Raw genomic sequence first — 19,302 nt, 5'->3', positions numbered from 1 at the left:
ACCCCCGACCAGTAGCCTACCATCTTTGTAAAAGTAAAGATGACACATCCGATAATGAATGAAGTAGGAAGACCGGTAAATCAAATGCAGCTCAATTGCATCCTTTTAGGGTTCTTTTTTTTGTACATATATGCATACAATTATACTTCCTAGCTCGCCTTTTTAGTCTTCATGTGGGTTTTATTTAATTTGATCAGCTTTTGTTTGTTTTACAACTATATACAATGTACAGGCAGCAGATGATATATCTTTTACAATGAGTGAGTGATGATACAGGGAAGTCTCTATAGACTGATGTTGACTAGATCTATTTAGACAATACATTGTGAATAATTGGAATTTTTTAGAAAATGGTATCTAAAAAAAATAATGAAAGATAGTACAAGAGACACGATTGTAAAAGCCCTCAATATGTACAGAAAAAAGCCAATATAGCATTCGTCAACAGAAAAAAAAAAAGGTAAACTGCAATAATTTCCTCCATATACACACACATAGCTCAAAAATATTTCCAAAGCTAATAGTCTCTCTGATTTGGTCACAGAAGTTAGAAGACAGTGAAAAGAAAACTGCCTGATTGAACCTCCGAGGAGCTCAACGCAGCAGCGCAGGGCCGCTGAGCTCGTTAAGTAATGAGATGTACAGACTGCCACTAGTTTCTCTCCAAGTAGATGCTCCCCTTGATTGCAATTCATGACGAAATAAAGCTGTCACTCTACTGCAACTCAAAGTTAACAGAACATCGTGAGGTATTAAGGTTACTGCCCCCCGACAGCATGGTCAGAATTCTGATTTGGAGACGACGAGAGCCGAGAAATCATACAGTCGCCACAAGTCCCAGTACCTCAGCGAGTGATCCCAACTCACACTTCAACGTTTGTGGGCGTCCTGATGATATTTCACTTCAGTGGAACATTCATATGGTTTAAAAACACTTGAAACCCTGTAGACAGCCTATGAAAAGTCTACCAGCTGCCTTAATGTTTGAGATTTGCTTGTTTTAGGACTTACGCATTCTTAATAGAAAGTCTGCCGCATAATATAGGAAAGAAACATTGTGTCGGTATAATTTATGTTCTTCTAAAAACAAAGTCAAAAAGACATGTGGACGGACATCCAGGTAGGCCGGTATTAGTGGATGACTGACTGTTAACTTATGAGATACAGGAGTGAACAAGATAGTTATTTAAATTAAGTGATTTACAGCTTTAGATCCATCAAGACCATTTCCGCAGATTAAAAAAAAAAAAAAAAAACGATCAGCACACAAGCAAGACTTACAAACGAAGCTCATACAAAACTCAGTAGTTCAGGGGCTTTTATCCAGCCAAGTCAGAAAGGCACATCACTTTGAGATCAGGCATAAATAATTAAGTCAAATTACTGCAGAAATAAAACAAACGTTCAGAAAAAGAGTGCCAGTAAGATGAGTGTCCCCATCAAAGAGACAGCCATGAGAAAGAAGACTTGAAGGGGAGGTGGGAAAAAAGCATTCAGTGCATGTAACTACATTCACAACAAGCTTCATTTACATGTATGTGCATGGTGACCAAGTTCAACCAGGTTAAACAAATCTGAAATCTATCTAAATTGCGAGCTAGACTGCGATGACACGGATGCAGGAAAAGTTTAAACGCAGATCTCCAACACAAATGCAATCGGCTTATATTGATATAAATGTTAGGCCTGGATTTCATTCATCCTACTGAATGCACCTCCTCAAACTACCGAGCACGTAACCGTTGGATTTATTATACAGATCGAGAACTAAAAGCAACGATGAGATGATTTGAGGAGAGCTGTGTGTGGGGAAGACTGGGCTCTTATCCGTATGTCAAAACAAATGTAGACTACTTCCTGGTAGACTACTTCCTGCTACAAACAGAGGAGTGAGAGGCCTACAACCAGAACCAGAGCTGGAATAAGGGTGAAATTGTGATCCTACAAAATGCTCAAACATGCTTTAAGGAAATTGATGTAATTCAAAATGATAATTTGACAAATGACATCACCCAGGATGTGTGGAGGGTCAAAGGTTACCTCGAAGTTTACAACTGCACTGGTCTATTTCTGCTGCTGAAGGACTGAAGGTTCATATAAAAACCTGAATGAAAAGCCAATCATTAATATCAATGGAGCAAAGGGTTTCAACTGCATTGTAGCTCAATTATAAATGAAAATAAGACTATGGTTACTGCAGTCTCATGGTGGGCAACACTGTTCCTCTACAGTGAAGTGTGCCACAGGAAATGGGGTGCATGTGTGCTTTTGTGGGTTGTAATGGTGCCGAGCGAGGGTTTACAGTACTACTACACTAAAGACACGATGGAAACCAATTGAGAAAGAAAGGAAAAAAAGAAAGTTCATTGATTGATATGTTTTCCCAATTATTCTGGTGATGTCAACAGGGTCATCGTAACATCTGTATTTTTCTCCTGTGTTAGATGCTCCCATGCAACTCGAGGGCAGCGGGGCTGCAGTGACGTCACGGGGGAGGGGGGTCCATAGGAAGAGAGGAGGGAGGTGAAAGGAGAATCGTTTTCATAGTTCCCTTGGTCGGGGCTTTTAAGAGCGACAGGAGCAGCTCACCACTGCCAGGACTGAGGAGGGAAGTTATTCACCTCAGCCAGGTCTTGCACAGGCGAGCCTTTGAGGGTGTACGTCAGCTTGATCCTCATTCGAAGCTGTTGCTGAAATTTGGTGAGGATGATCATGTTTATAAAAAAAAGAAGAAAAAAAAAGGACATTCTTGCTTATCATTTGAGACTGTACAGGTCTTAAATGTACGCTTAGTGAGCTTCAAAAGGGACAAAAAGAAAAACACAATTTGTGAAGGATGAACTCACCTTCTGTGGGTTGAGGACTCTGATGACCTGTGTGACGGTTCCCTGGTTGAGTGCTGGGACAACATTACTGCTGGGGGAGAGGAGCTGCAGCTGGAATGTCTGACAAACAGATAGGGGACACAACGGTCCATGAATGTTGGGTGATGCCCGTTGAGAGATGGGGTCATCACGGCAGCGTGAAATACGGATGCTTAAATTGATCACACACTGGCCGCCACTGATGGAACCTCAGGTCAAATCAAAGAATGTCGTCGTAAAACAGGCAATGCAGAATAACCAACGTCACTCAATCTGTGTTTGTTGCCTGATCTCCCTGATAAACACCTCTATAGCTGATCTGTCTGTCTAGTTTTTGAACTTGTAATAGAGTGAGGCAAACGCATCTTTCTTAGGGCTGGAGGCAAGTCACTTAAATCATACTGAGAGTATTTTACAAATGTTTTGTTTTATGGTTTCCTGTCCTGTTTAAGACATCATAGACAAAGTATGATGTAAATTATAGACACGAGAAACAACAGATTATGGTGGCACTTAACATGTGCTACTCTCATGAGGTCGGATAGATTTGCAATAATCATAACTTTTAAAATCTGTAACTATTAGTATAGATTAATACTTCATTTTTGGGTAGTTGAACGGAATTTCGAGAACGCGGGTAACAAACAAGAGACGAAAAGTGTTGGCTTTTACAGCATCTCTTATGCAGCAAAAAAAAAAAGTTTCCTAATACAGTTGAAAATAGCATACCAAAGACATTTACATTTGATCAATGATTCATTTGAACGAGTAAAAGACTAGTTTTCAGATTACAGATCAAAAACGTATATTTGTGTAGGTTCTGCATACATGATGTACACATTAGTGGCATTGCACGCTATTAAATCTGTAGTGCAAAACTGAAGAACACTCATTGTAATACAACACAGGAAACTGATCAGTCATGAACACCATTATGCATTTAAACGTACCACGTAATATCATTGTGAGATTGCGCCTGCTTACCTTTGGTACTGCAGCCTGAAAAACAAAGTCTGTCATATCTGCCTCTGTTGAGTTGGAAGCATGGATGGTGATGACGGCGATGTTTGGATTGGGATTAGCTCTCTCAAACGTGAAGTCGATTTTCAGCCCGTTCTTGTTGTATGCAGTCATAGGAGGAATAGCTACATCGAGATTTCAGAGGAACAAACCAGCAAAGGATTTAGAGACACCATGACGAACATTTCATTGGATGATATTTGGAGATGGGTGGTCAAGGGGCGCAACAGACTCTAACCTGCACCTGCAATGTCATTAAACAGGGGCTGTGAGGAGAGGCCATCCAGAAGGAAAGAGGGTTGGGAAGAGGGCACAGAGGGAGCAGGAGCCGGGCCGCCTGGAAAGAGGCAACAGCAACACACAAGGGTTCACTTTCTTCATACCAAAACCCAGACCGTGTCAGCAGTGCGTTACTGGCACAGGGTCGGCACTACATTCACACTGAGGGGGAACACAAGTCTAGTCCAGGTCCTAGAGAGCATTTAGGAGAGCATCCTACCACTTAGCGAGAGGTCACCCAGCAGATCAAGCAGCTCTCCTCCAGCTGAGGCAGGCTTGGTGGGCATGGTGGTCTGGATTACTGGCACCACGTCGTTACCACCTAGCAGGTCTAATAAGTCATTAGCCTGAGGAACAGGGACAACATGTGGACATGATCAAACACCTGCAATATCTATGTATACATCATATTAAAAAACAATTATACTGCAAAAATGAATTATTAGGACTGCCCCTTCTCGGTTCGTCCACTAAGTTATGAGCACATCTCTGGTAATCACAAGATTTAAAATGGGGCATTTGTGTGATTCTTCATGGAGAAACTTAAGTTTCACAGCTCTGTCCATTAAATTAACTTATCGATGAGTCGACTACAAATGTATCTGGTCAAAGACAGCCCTAATAATTATTCATCATCAAGAGACATTAATTCATTATTTTCAAATTTCTTATCAACCATTTCAAAAAAACAAAAAAAAAATTCTATACTGTCAAAGAACAACAAAACTTATCAAAGTCACCCTTTTTTTTTGCACAAAAATATTACAGCACACGGTACAAGAAAGTATTCTGTTAACGGTTTATTTAGTGACTCAAATCCATATTTGCATCTTAAATCATAACGTAATCTCTCACCTGGTTGGCTGGCTGGGTGACGGGTGGCGGATGTTTTGATTCTACAACAGAGAGCTCCGTCTCCCCATTTGTCTGAGCAATCTCTGTGGGGCCATTAGAAGCACTCTTCTCCATAATGGGCATTCGCTCGAGGAGAGCTGGCCTAAAGTCAACGAACAGGAAAGCAATAAGGAGGGAGACAAAAGACACACCAAACACAACCACCTCATCTATAAAGAGGTTGTGATTATTTGATGTGTAATGCAGTTGCACCTCATGTGGTCGTATTTCTTGAACAGCGCGTTGTACTCCACCGCTCTCTGCTGAAGCTCCACGTCGATGCTGCTGCCATATATCGAAACCACCTTCTTGATTCGGCTGAAACAAAAAATTTAAAATTTGACAGGTTAGAAAAGGGGAAAGTAACGTGAACGTTATCACCTGAGCACTCAAAGGATTTGCAAAGCTTCAAAGTAAAGGATGAATGTAAAAGGCCACTACTCACTTCACACCGCTGAAGCGAGTGGACAGCTTCATGATGGCAGTCAGGGAATAACCCCGAGTCACAGGTGTGGACAGGTTGGACACCAGGAGGCCTTCCAGCACGTCCAGAACTTCATCCTCAGTCACCTTCAATCAAAAAGAGAAGAAAGACACAACATCTGATGATCTGGTGTTTCTCTCTGGCTTGAGGTTTGTGCACACTGACTGGGCTTATTCAAGGTGTACCTGGATGGGCTCCTCCTCCTCACACTGTCCAGATACTAGCAGGTCCCCGTACTCTCCTATGCACCAGGACGCCACCTGCACCAGAGGTTGCTACAGAAAACAGAGAAACACAAGTCCATTCTGGTGCATTCTTAAGCTGGTATGACTGTGTGCTTCAGAGTCAGAGATGTCCCAAATCCAGACCACAACTGCTCTGACCTGTGAGATGTCATCAAGCAGTGCTTTGTAAAGTCTCTGGACCGTATAGGCATGCATCTCCACGCTGTTGGTGATGAGCTGGATGAGGTTGGGAACAGAATCGTCTCGCACATAGCTCCCTGCCTGGAAGGGTGAGCACAGACGTCAATGACAGAGACAAACAAGTATTTATTTGCTTCCAGCCAAACTGCATTGACTGAATTTCAGAATATCAAAATCAATCAAATTGGAATATTACCAGATATGATTAGATCATGAGAAGTTCTCAATATAATGCTTATTATCTTGATCGTGCACACTGAGAATCAATTCCAACCAACAATCAAACTGAAGTGTGTTTGCAATATACATACCGTTGTCAGGACTCTCATAATGGTGTCTATGTGCCATCTTTTCGAAGGGGCGTACCTGTAACATCATACATTGATTAGTCTGGATCCTGAACATGCCAAGTTATCTAAACTCCACACAGTGCGGAGACAAATGCAGTCAGAAAATAAATGGTATCAACATGGTCTGTCAGACGATGGATCACTCATTGTATCATCATTCAGCATTAGCCGTCCTCTGCCCACTACAGTACCACAAACTAGCGTTTAGCTAGATGTGTATTACTTCTTCACAGGCAGAACTCATATTTAGTCTACATGTATCGAATTCATGCAGATGATTACTTCTGTCCGGTTCTAGCAACCTGGACCTTAAAAAGTGCAGTTAACAGCTGAAAATCTCTTTTACAACCGCGCCCATGAAGAAGTCACCATCTAACAGATCTAATTATAACAAAGCAGCCGAGCACAGGTGTGATATGAAGTGAAGTGTGTGCGTCAGTGCCATACTTCTCCGCAGCTAGAAAGACTCCTGATGCACAGTCTGCTTTGAATTCCGGGTCACAGGAGTCCAGGAAGTAGAGCAGCTCCTTCATCATGCCTCTGATGTTGTTGCCGTTCACCAGGGCGAAGCTCAGTTCCATTGCACGTCTACACAACAATGACAAGTACACAGAAGGTCAGAAACAACGTGGCTACATAGCAAGAAACGTAAACTTGTAGTTCAAAGGGATAGTTCGGGTGTTATCCATAGTCAGTGTAATGCACTTGTGAATCACCTCTTGATTGACACATCCAGGTCTTTCAAACAGTCCACAATGGTGCTCCGATGCCTCTGCACTGCATTGTGGTCCGTCTGTACGGTCTTTAGTAGAGATGTCAATGCCACGTATCTGAAATGGTAAGTTAAATTAAAAAGATACCATAAGGAATGAAACAAGGATTTTAGATGACTCAATGCGGTCAAGAAAAGTACAATAAGCAAATGAGTTACCTGATATTTTTGTCATTGTTTAGAAGGAAGCGACCAAGTATGTTAATGGCCAAAACCTGGGAGATAAAAAGAAATTTAGCCGCGAAGAAAAATGCTCAAACAAAAAGTTCCTTTATATCAAATGAACTCACCCTTAGTCCACTTTCAGACTTGATGTCCATTATAGTCAGCACAGTCTCGTAGAGAATTGCATTGCCTACATTTTTACTCGTCTCTGTGTTCGTTGCAACCTGTAAGTACAAATACGTTTAATCAATAGGACACACACTGAGAAGCTTTTGCCGAAAAAGAAAAAAACAACAACATTGATCAAGTTCATTTCTAACCTGTGCAAGAATGTCATTCATTGCTTCACTGGAGTCATCGTCACTCTTGCCTAAAATTCGCAGTAGTCTCAATATCCGCACCTAAGGAAAGAAAGAAACAGTCGGGTCCTGTCAGATCACTTGACATGTGTGACGCGCCTTATTCACTCCCACAGCTGAATTCTGATTTCTCGTCCCACTCTTCAATACTTCACTCGTTTGTAATTCTGACTGTAAACTTTCTGTTTAATAAACATGCATGTACATTTAAATATTCCTTTTCAGTCTCTTCAACACGTTTGTCCTAATGAAGTTATCTAAACTCTACACAGTGAGGAGACAAATGCTGTCAGAAAATAAATGGTATCAACATGGTCTGTCAGACGATGGATCACTCATTTTATCATCATTCAGCATTTCAGTGTTCAACACTTCACTCGTTTGTAATTCTGACTGTGAACTTCCTGTTGATGCCGCGCTCACATCACAAGTTCTGATCATTGGTTGCTCATCACGCCAGATAGAAATCTACACTTAACAGTACAGGGAATCTAGAAAGAAGGAGGTTTACCTGCAGGAAAGGGTCGCTTATGCCGGACACATCATGCTCAGGAGAGTATCCAGACATGATTAGGTTCTTCAGGATTCTCACCAACTGAGGGACCAGCTACAAAAAGACCAACAACAGAACAGAAAAGGAGACGTGTCACAGTATTTTGAGTAGATCTCTCAAATGTTCTACTTTTCCTCTTTGACATTGATATCACGTTCTTCGTTAACTGTTAAAAGTTAGTAATTTGTCATTGACAGTGGCAGCCAGCCAAACTCATACCAAAAGCAAAAGGGTTGGGATTTTCTCTTGTTGAGGTAGAGTAATACGGTTGATAGGTGATTGAATAGCCAAAGTTCTAAAATCAAAACCATAACTCGTACAAATATATTGGGTTAGAACATCTGGCTTTGAGAGAAAAATAACATCTGCATACACACATCTGTAAGCTCTGAGTGACACTAAATACACAAGTAGATTTAAAACTAGAGTTTAATTCAATACTGAGACAAAAAATGAATTGTATTAAGAAAGGAAACTTACTGTCTTGCCACAATAATCAATTTTCTCATCTATGTAACTTCAATCTCTCAATGGCTTAAGAAAAAGGTTATCAAAATGTAACCTTAAAGAAACACTCCAGCATTTTGGGAAACAGCATGCCGTCTTATCCAGCATGGAATTAGAAGATTAGGCATCAATGCATCTCTTTGCATCCAGAACATAGATAAGTGTAGGATGCGTTGGGCCGAAAAAACACAAAGACTGGCTTGTAAATAAAACAGGTTTGGAGTTGTTAGAAGCTACTTTCTGCCACACTGAACATGTTTGAGACCAGCTCCCTTTCCAGGGTCAATAATAATAAATCTTCTCCTCTGCTGTGGGTATGATGACAAACAAGCAACCCAAAATGCCAGAATGGTGCACTAAGACAGTAACTGACGTGACAAATAAGCTCCCCTCTAACAGTGACACAGACACAGTGGCAATCATCCGTTCCCGGTGACAACACCTGTGGTAATTAATGTGAACACACCCACCAGCTGCTTTTAAATAAAAGCGTGATCAAATGAGTTGCACATTAGGCAAAAATTACACACACAACAATAGTGAGAGATGTGTCTGACAAATGGACCATGAGATCATTTCATCATTTTCAAAAACACTGACATTGTAATGACCACTGTACAAGTTAAGCAAATTAAAATTTGAAATTAAAACAACATGACATTACTCAACATCACGTCTCACGAGGTGAGTGTGAGGAGTGATTACTATTTACAGCATGCACCAGCTATGAGATCAGAATGTACTCTTACCTTCTCATTCTAACACAATGCAGGAATTGTAACAAAGACAAATGACAGAAAAAATATGAGGTAGATGTTAGGGAGGGGAAACTGGAAATCATTCACTTTCAGAAAGCTTAAAAATAATGTTTAGATCATGAGCATGAGGGGCGGTGCTTCTGGCACAGTTTTACACCTGGAGGAGAAGAGGTACAGCAGCAGTTGAAATACAAGAGGAAAAGACAGCGGTCGGAGATAAAAGACTTGAGACATACTTTGAATGTAGAGCAAACCTGTAGCCTCAAAAGTTTAGCATGTTTGTCTCAGCTTAGCTCTACCAAAAAGGAAATGTTGTATGCAAAAGGAGAATGAAATGTGCCGTGAGCTTAAGACAAATGCGTAAGCAACTACAGCGAGGTCCTCTGGGTAAGAGAATGTGTCGTTACCTTTCTGAAGTGGGCCAGCATGTCAGGACTTCTTTCACACATCTCAGTCAGGAGGACAACCGATGTATGGAGAACACCTGGGGAAAAAGGAAAAAAGGCTACATTCATATTTTGACATGAGAGTTTGTCTAGTTTCTTTTCTACATTACACATTTGTTGCCGGGCATTCAGACCTCAAAGCACAAGGGACTATGTGAGTGGGTGCAAGTACTTTACATATAAATGATACAATAAAAATAAATTGAGGAGGGCCAGTGTGAATGCTTATCAAGACCGGAGGAGTGTGCGCTTGTTTTGCATTTGATTGGTCAATACAGGACGTTTCTTTGCCAGACCCTTCACTTTGGCGAAGAAATATGATGGACTAGCAGACATATGATTAACTGCGGGGGAACATCAGGCGACAGCATCATCAATCTCTAAGAATATCTCGCGGTCTAATCACTTTCCTGTGACTTGATCCGAATCTTACAAGGTTGAAAACTAATCATGTAAGTGACTGCAGTGGAGAGCAGCGGCGGTGAGCTCCGAGCTGCACAACAGTCAGAAATATGTCAAATTCTAACGTGTTGGAATTGGAAGTTGCGTTTTGACACGTTCTAAGTAATCAATTCTGTAACTATTATTTTTACAGGTCAGAGAACATATTCATATCATCGATTAGGTTGGTTGTCTCTTTAAACGTGAATATGCATACATGGTCTAATTACGACATGCATGATTACGAATCCAACATTTCTTTGGATGTTTAAAAATTAGTTTGCGTTAGCGATTCCGACAATGCTTGGTGCATATTTGTGTATCTTTTGGCCATGTCACACCATCTTCCATTTAATGTTTGTATTATTAATTGCAGGACAAACAATGACCTAGAAAAATAGCAAACAAAACGCATGCATTTTCAAGCAGGCACCGTAAGGAAAGATCTTTTCCTGTGACATACTGTTCTTATTGACTCCACTCTCCTCTGCACACAAAAAGGACATGAGCTGGCCAGCCTTCACTGAGAAAAGCAGTGCGAGTGGCAGGAAGTAGGAAACCATCTGCATTGATGTCGGACAGGCACACGTCCCCACGAGGCAGCAACGTCCTGACAAACAGTTTACACTTACCATGGTTTTTCTCGCTCAGCAGGTTTTTTGTGGCTGGAAGGAACATTTCCATAAGTTCTGGAACCTTCCTGATGACATGAACTGCACACAACGCTGCCTGTCAACAGATATTTACACATAACATTGTAACAATAATGTCACAATGAGGAAACGGTCCAACATTTAACACAATATTTCACCGTGTCAGCACACATGCCATCATTCTCATTCATTAACAGTCAACCACAGATTGTAAAAAGTATCGATCAGGCTTACTTTTTTCCTCAAGTAGGAGTTGGATGTTTTGAGCAGCTTCTCTACCTCACCGGCAAGGTCACGACACATTTCTGAGGAGCCCATGCAACCCAAAGTGCACAAGGCCAGGCCCTGGACGTATTGTGTGCTGTGATTCAAGTCACTGTGTTGAAGGAAGAGAGCTGAATGAGTCACGGACACACAAAAATAAAAAGGTACAAGAAACATTTTGGATGATGTTAAAGCAGCAGGGAAGGTAGATTTTGGGGATCCAAATTGCCAAAACCTCATTCTTTAAAGCACAGTTCTTGAACTTCATCAAGATCAAATTGCTGTGCATTGCAAAAAAAACCATCTTAAAAGGGAAAATATTAAAAATATTCACCGAGGTTCTTGCCTCCACTTACTTCTTAATGCAATTTGTCATTAGTAGGTGGACGTCCTGCCTCTCGTCCAACAGCAGCATAGCTCCCAAATAACCTATTCGTTTGTCGGTGAACTTCTGGGACGCAATCAGCTTCAGGCACTCCAGCTGGAAAGCAAGTCACAGAGGGTGTGAGCTTTGCAACAATAATGTCACTGGGAATCCAAAAAGCATCACCAAACATACCTGCCCAAAGTGTGCCGGGTAGCCCAACATGTGCATATAAAGTAGCTTTGCCACATTTCTGCACCGGTATGTGTTGTCTTCCTCTCTGAAGGACGAGCGTATAGCAGCACACTCTTTCTGGATCATCTCACGCTCCTCTGCCTGGGTCCGTGCTGTCCGGATAGTCCGGATCAGCTCCCGCAGTCTGATCGGAGCTGGCATTCTCTAGAAAACAGGAAGAAAGGAAAGATTGGCACTCTTTGCCTCAGGGCAAGACGAGACTATAACATAAAAAAAGAAAAGAAAAGCTGAACTTCTCATGAAGACAATTTGAGGATAAATACAATGCGTCGCACTGCAGCATCTTATCACTTCTACGCCTGAAATATATAAGCTATAGTAGTGTGTCCTATGTGCGTGTAAAATGTACCAACTTAAACTAATAAAAGAAAACCAAAAAGCTAAAAAAATAAATTCTCAGTGTTTCTTAGGAGTAACCAAATAGATCCCTAGAAAAGCCCTTTTAGAGCTGCAATGTTTAAATATTAAAAGTGCAGCAGGAAAGGAGAGCGACAGGTGACACTCTATATTCCCCAGAGAAGCTTCTGAGAGCACACATGCATTTAGCCCAAGGACCAGGTTTAAATATTGATGAGTACCGGTACATGCTTAGTAGCAAGAATAAATTATCTTGTGTTTACATGTACGGACACACCCCAAAAGAATGACCATCACTATGTGTAATTCCTCTTTAAAAACAGGCAACATGGGCAAGGTGATTGCATTCATAAAAGCTCGTCACAGAATTTAAAGAATTTAAAGTTGTTAATGGAGCAGGGCGAGACGTTTTTTTCTGTAAGAGGGAGTGTAGCTTCATTTAGGTCCTCTCTGGGTTTGTTGTACAACCTCTGTAGCACCATCATCTCTTACCTGTGAAGGTAAACGTTGACCTGCGGGTTCTCAACATGTCAATGCTAAATGAAACCGGAGAGTTATTAATGGTGACCCCTCTACTTTGAAAGAGGTATGTTTTGTCTCCCATCTCATGAAGCCTTTATCTGGTAGCAGCATGCAGTACATAGTTATGCTGCTACAGCAACAGACATTATGGTAATTGCTTGTCAAGCAAATCCATTTTCTCCATCTAACTAGTGCTCAAGTGGGCTTTTGGACAGAGCAGATACCATAAAACCCCTTTTTTTAACTTGTGATATACTAGTGAATGGGATTACTCTGATACACAATGTTTCTCATGAACAATGGCATTGTTAAATGTGAGACTGCATTGTACTTTACAAACCCTTGGTTCTCTTATCAAAGATAAAGGATTTCAGTGATCACAAAGCATAATAGATTAGGCTTTTCTCTTATACAAATACTACAGCGCAGAAGAAGTGCTGTGAATTCTGCTGACACAGTCTGCCTGAATAATAATGTCTTTTTTATATTTGTTGTGTAGTTGTGCGAGAAATTCTTGCAGCTGGATGTAATGCTACGCATCAGAGAAACACCTTCAAAGGAGAGATCTATCAGCCTGATGATTCCTCCGTGATGAAATTTTAAATGGAAGAAAAACATCAAAGACAGCTTTGCATCTCTGTGAAACTGGTATACATAAACCTGTGTTGTAAGCATTTGTCTTAGAAAACGTTGCAGCCATTGTTCCCACTAGAGCCTAGCCATTACTAAGACTTATGGGAATCTTACTAGGGCCTGAGCTGGCTAATTGCCAAAGAGCCGTATATGGAAAATCAACTCCAGCTCCTGTTCCCACATACCCCAAAAATTGTTTGAGCAGTTATAGATTAAGCCGACTGTGCAGAATGAGCTTTAAATTAACCTAGCCTGACAACAACCTAACATTATGTATCTTACATGGAAAACCTGGCTGCTCCCGACTCTTTTTAGACCAGTGTACTGTGGGGGGGTTGCAATAATTCGATCGGAATGGGAAAAGCGGAAATTCGCCATACCTTTTCTTGTTGCCAACTTTCACTGCAGATATTTAATTAAATTATTTGAAACCATGCCAGTCGACTGACGGAAATAAGGATCCAAACAGAGGGAATGAGGGCATCCTTTGTTGCATACGGTGGTGGTTTGTAGAGAGTCTATGAATTCACTGTGATCAAAGAGGGATGGGGAGGGTGCTCGGGTAAGGCCACACTTTAATAAAGCCAGAGATCTACAGTCTGTCTTAACACCATTTAAATTACCTGAGCTGAAAGGGCCGAGTGTTGGGCTCCATAAATCAAGACTCCATTTCCCTCGCTGTGCTTATAATCAAATGTTTACACATGAAAGAAGGTAAATCCAGCCTCGGCTGAGAGCTAACAAAAGTTAGTTCCTCATTCCTGCAATTGCTATACAACTGCACATTCTTCTACAATCAGAAGGCGCATCATTTTGTTATCCATACGGCGTATGGATACGGCGTATTTAGTTTAAAAGACAAGACTTAAAAAGGAGGGATTGAGCACATCGTAGGTGGATTAGAAAGACCACAGGATGGGCTTATTCAACAGTCTCGGGTTCACTCACCACGGTCAACTTCACTCAACCTCACTACAAAGACAACTGTTCGGCGGTATAGCCATATTACAGATTACGGTGGTGATCACAAAGACGAGTAACTAGAGCCCATACAGATTTTTGTGGGACAAAACGGCTCATTGTAGCTGGGGATATCTGGCCCAAGTGACAATGACAAAAAGTTCCATGCCCTGCGCCAAAAAGTTGAAGGAAAAAAATAAGCACCCAGACAAAACAATAGCTTTGGAGACATCTTCTGCTAAGCAAGGTGTATGTGTGTATTATTATATATATATATATATATATATATATATATATATATATATATATATATATATATATATATATATATATATATATATATATATATATTCACAGTTGGCTCTATATATATATATATATATATATATATATATATATAAATAAATAAATAAATAAGAGTGATTACCCCTCACACCTCAACATTTCTTTAAACCATTAACAATCTGACTAACACTAAGGGTCATTTATCTAAGCACTCTCATGAACACATCTTTCCTGTACAGGCGTACTTTGTATTGTGAATGTTCATAACAAGCTTTTGCTCTCATGAGAGTTCGAGAGCATGCCCAGATTAGCTTGCAGAGCCTGACAACAAGCAACAAGCAATACCACACCTCTGTTGTACCACGGGGAGCAGTCAACCTGACGTCTGAGACGTCATACTAGAAGCATTTACAAATGAAACACAGTTTTACATTTGATGATTGAATAACAAGAGGATTTGTGAAAATCAAAGCATAGATTCAAGATTCACCACTACCTTCATTTTCAGGAGAGAGTTGCCAGTTAAACTCTACAAAAAGATTATTAGGTGGATGCAAGATGAAGGATATACAGAGCCACCACAGGGGGAAAGTATTTTCCCTACCAAATTTGACAAGCTGTTGTAACATACACCATCTCTTTATTCTCTCTCTCTCTCTGTGCTCAGCTATGCACTCAGATGTTAGCAATGAAATACTTTCGAAGCAGATCACTCTAATTCTTCACAAACTATAAGTGATCGGCTGTGCAGGGAAATTAATAATTGTGTATTTCACATGCATGCACAACGAGGAAACGCAAACATGCAAGAGTAAAAATGAATCAGTATTGTGTGAGTTTTACATTTATAACCTACGTACAGTCAACTGTTGGGTCCTGTACCTTTGTAGAGGAGAATACATGCATTTGATAGTCCAAATGTGATGACCAGTGTTTCACAGCTCACCCAAATAGAGTTACGGCCAACTATAAAAATGTCTTCTTGTCAGTATGGAGGGATTGTTCGAAAATCTGCAAGTGTTCGTTAGCTTGAGAACACAACACTGTTCGCATCCACCCCCCTTTCCTCTTCCTACCAAGGTCCACCACCACATTTAAGATGGAGACAGTCAAGATCCATCACAAAGCTTGATACTAACCATTTGTCAGTCATGTGATTTAATAGCTGAACTAGTAGAGGCTCTGCAGTTGCTCAAAAGACCTCAAACCAAAAACCGAATGCAGCATCAAGGAGTTCAATTGAATAACTAGCTGTTTGCAAAGTAAACAAGGGTTCCTGTCCTTTACCTGTGGCCTCATCTCTACTTGCTCATTTTTAACCTAAGCAAATAGTTCCTTATTTGGATGTTAGGTTGCAAACTAGGCTGCAGGTAAATCTCGCAAAGCAACAAGCACTAACGCTGAAAAACAACTAAAGCTATCACCTACAGTACTTTCTCTACCTCTGACTTTGTGAGTGTACAGAGAAGGAGTAACAATAAATCAAAAAATTCTAGGAGAGTAAAGAATCCGACTCTGTGAAAGTCAAATGTGTTATCAAGACAGTGGTGACGGTAGTATAATGTCAGAAAGTCAAAAGGAGAATTGCAAACAAATCAAATAATGCAAAAATGTAATCTGTTGCTGAGTCGTTTTGAGAACCTTCAGACAAAACCAGGAGTACCGGTAACAATAATGTAATACATAATATGGGAGACTGATTTATAGACAGTAGTGTGAATAGTTTATTAACCCATGCCCTACTGTGAATAAACCTCGACTTAATTCACTTATGCCACAACGATAGTCACCACACCACTGTGTTGGAAGAGTTGAAGGTTCACTTTTAATTAAGGTAATAGCTGTCTTGTTTAAAGCTGGACATTGTATACTGTAGTCGTCATGGGATTACACTGAATTATTAAACATCAAAGAACAATTTTGGATTTTGTTGAATCCTGGATATTTCTTTTACTTGAAATATGGTTTCATCAGAAAACCGTATCCCGTCAAACACTGGGTGATACTAGCTAATATTCAGGAATGGCAAAAAAGGGATGTGGCAAAAAATTCCCTGGAGTCACTCAAACTTACGTCAGTCATTTAATCACTTCCTAGTTAACTTACAGCTTCCTTTACGTTTACCCACAAACTGTTTTTATGTAAACTTGTCTTCCTCAGATGACGTATAATATTTGTTACACGACGTCTGTCTTATTGTTACCCTCTTAATTAAAAGAAGTTGTCAACACCAAGTCACAAACTTGTGAAACAAGGAGTCAACGCTACACTAGCTATCGTTCGCTTTCTGAATATGTACGTTAACTGTAACGTTGACTTTTTTTCGTTGAAATGTTTACAATTTATCATATTTCGTGAAGTCTGATGCCAGTACAAAGCTTTGAGGCCAGATGCGTAACGTTACTTAGCCAACACAAATGACACATAGCAAAAGTCTGCTAACAGCAAGCTAACACTCGTATACTAGTATTTCCAGTGAAAGGGCAACATATTAGGGTGACACTACAGCAGCAGCTTCACCTTGGCTGACGTTATTTCGTTAAATGAAGGTTTGTATCAACAGCATTCGACAATGTTGTCGAACTGAGACGATAGGCCATCACAGGCTTAGCATGACACCTGAATCTGATCAGTACATGATGCAGTTCAGGCCTTCTTCAAGCATTTGAATTATCAAGCTAGCGAGTCCTCTGTGGCGTTAGCTAGCTACCTGACCACTCGTTGGCTTCTCTATTATTTAGTTCGAATACAATCTCAACTGGGAAAAAGAGCAATGGGTACGACGCTAGCGTGTTAGCTGGCTAGAACGATTTCAAACATAAAGTCGGCATTACGAGTTGACACAATTATTATGACTTATTAGACAACCACACCACCTAAGTGAGCTTCACATCCCTAGCCCAGCAGGTAGTTCGCCAGGCTAGCTAGTTAGCATGCTAGCTACAGCTATATGACTATGCTAACCATGCTAGCTAAGTTAGCTGCTGACAGGCACAGCCCCGGTGCACTGAGGGCTGCGACTTCCTATGCAGCGCAGCTGTGAGAGTTGTCAACGTAGACACAAACAAACCACACATAATTACTCACACGTCAAGGCGTTTTCGTGTATTTCTTCCGATATATTGATCTTAGAATATACTTACTAGCCGTAAAGATGCCAGAAAATAACTGGAATCGTCTCTATTAGCAATGGAGGGAGGAACACACTCGACATGCAAAATGGTGGCTACTCCAGCCTCAGCACATCTACCGCAGGCGGAGGGTTACACTGACATCTCCCAGAGGTTGGTGAAAGAAGCGCGGACTGAAGTTTATCATCACCGTACAGTACCGTGTGCTCCTAGTAGACGACTACTTCACACTACCTCTGCCGGAGACTCCCACCTGATATGCCAGTGTTCACTGGACACCATGGGTAACAGATTCATTATGTATTCATGATGATTAGAGATGCAACGCTAGCTAAGTGACTGCACTGTAAATCGTAGTTATCAGTGAGCTTGTCCTCGTCCATTGGTTCTCGCATTGATCATAAAGGGCTAACGTTTGGTTTATCTTTAGACCGCTAGCTTACGTTATCTCACGAGATGATTGACTCTAAATAATTTTGTGTAACTTTGAATTTGAGGATTAATGTATGTCATCCGTAACTTGCCACACAAACGCCGTAAATGTCACGACACGTCGAGGTTATTTTGTTGAGATGGCATATTTTCCTTTTAACGCTGCGGAAGAATATTTTTTTTTACCCTGTCAATGTTGTGCTGCGGTCCGTTTACTCGTGGCAGCCAGTGATGACGACTACGTGAAATGTTATGACTTTAGCAGTCCGGTGGTTTGGAGCGCCACCTAGTGTTTCTACTGTGCTGTCCAAGACGTGTGTGTGTGTGGGGGGGGGGGGGGGGGGGGGGGGTTGGTCTGGATTAATAGTTTATTTATCATTTGATAAATGACCGCATCAGGGTTGGTCTTAAGTTTAAGTATAACATAAATAACATACCAGTTAAGCTGTGATCAATGATAAAGTAACACCAGCTATAATCAAATGGGTGTAACCAAAAACACTATAGTTAAAAAAGGATGTTGTCATAACGAAGTCATGACCCTATTAATTCTAGTGATTGTAATGTGATGTGAAGACTTTGGTTGAGGCTGTTTTTCATATGTTCACAGCCTGACTTTGTTAAAACGATCATAAAACTGAATACACAGGAAACATGCTGGGTGTTTTCATCTCACATGGAAACTATCTTGAATTTATTCATGTATTTAGTTTAACCTTAACTTGCTTTGACATTTTTGTTAATCATCAGTGACATTTCGAGTCCTTTGATCTGCTTCTCAGTTCATTTTTTAGCCTAGCAGAAAAATTTGGGTTATTTTGAAATGCGATAGCAAAACATATGACATGCTATTCTAAGTGGATAATGTGATGCTGACGTTCGTGTACAATGCCTTTGTCTATTATTGCCTTATCTTTTGGGAAATGGTATATTTTGGCAATTCTCAAGACTTTACTTGAATGGTACACTGCAGCACCATTGTCAGTCTAACTGTAGACTTTAGAGTGAATGAATCACAACTATGCTAGTGTTGATACAAGTGCACACCCATCAAGTCACTTTTTCATATTGTGTCCAACCAGCCCAGAGGCTTATCACCTGGGTGAACCTGGAACGTTTGAAGGGTTGT

At 40.8% G+C, this 19,302-nt stretch overlaps 1 protein-coding gene across 3 annotated transcripts; it reads right to left on the bottom strand.

Annotated features, from left to right (window-relative positions):
- Positions 1 to 1,304: 1,304 nt before the first annotated feature.
- Positions 1,305 to 17,832, bottom strand: ap1g1 (adaptor related protein complex 1 subunit gamma 1). Of its 3 annotated transcripts, none has more exons than XM_079284832.1 (23): positions 17,754 to 17,832; positions 11,794 to 11,997; positions 11,591 to 11,715; positions 11,205 to 11,346; positions 10,950 to 11,046; positions 9,838 to 9,914; positions 8,124 to 8,219; positions 7,574 to 7,654; positions 7,379 to 7,477; positions 7,248 to 7,303; positions 7,033 to 7,146; positions 6,764 to 6,904; positions 6,278 to 6,332; positions 5,925 to 6,047; positions 5,727 to 5,816; positions 5,503 to 5,627; positions 5,271 to 5,375; positions 5,019 to 5,160; positions 4,384 to 4,510; positions 4,123 to 4,221; positions 3,849 to 4,009; positions 2,847 to 2,945; positions 1,305 to 2,690 (listed from the first exon to the last, which is right to left on the bottom strand). In XM_079284832.1, exons 2-23 carry the CDS (start codon positions 11,992 to 11,994, stop codon positions 2,586 to 2,588), a joined length of 2,460 nt encoding a protein of 819 aa, XP_079140958.1. In that variant the 5' UTR covers positions 11,995 to 11,997; positions 17,754 to 17,832; the 3' UTR covers positions 1,305 to 2,585. The 3 variants fall into 3 exon arrangements, with proteins under 3 accessions (XP_079140958.1, XP_079140960.1, XP_079140959.1); XM_079284834.1 differs by having other exon boundaries at positions 1,305 to 2,684; XM_079284833.1 differs by having other exon boundaries at positions 4,129 to 4,221.
- Positions 17,833 to 19,302: the final 1,470 nt, after the last annotated feature.

Source organism: Melanostigma gelatinosum (genome assembly GCF_949748355.1).
Source record: "Melanostigma gelatinosum genome assembly, chromosome: 2".
Lineage (NCBI taxonomy): Eukaryota > Metazoa > Chordata > Actinopteri > Perciformes > Zoarcidae > Melanostigma > Melanostigma gelatinosum.
Note: the sequence above shows the minus strand (reverse complement) of the source record. Positions and strands in the feature narration are given on the sequence as shown.

What these genes read in the sequence shown, in the direction of transcription:
- ap1g1 (XM_079284832.1), bottom strand. Translation starts at nt 11,994, where the DNA reads ATGCCAGCTCCGATCAGACTGCGGGAGCTGATCCGGACTATCCGGACA. An exon ending in TGAATGACATTCTTGCACAG is followed by an intron (nt 7,478 to 7,573) that starts GTTAGAAATGAA and finishes TTGTACTTACAG; the next exon opens with GTTGCAACGAACACAGAGAC. An exon ending in AACAATGACAAAAATATCAG is followed by an intron (nt 7,147 to 7,247) that starts GTAACTCATTTG and finishes TTACCATTTCAG; the next exon opens with ATACGTGGCATTGACATCTC.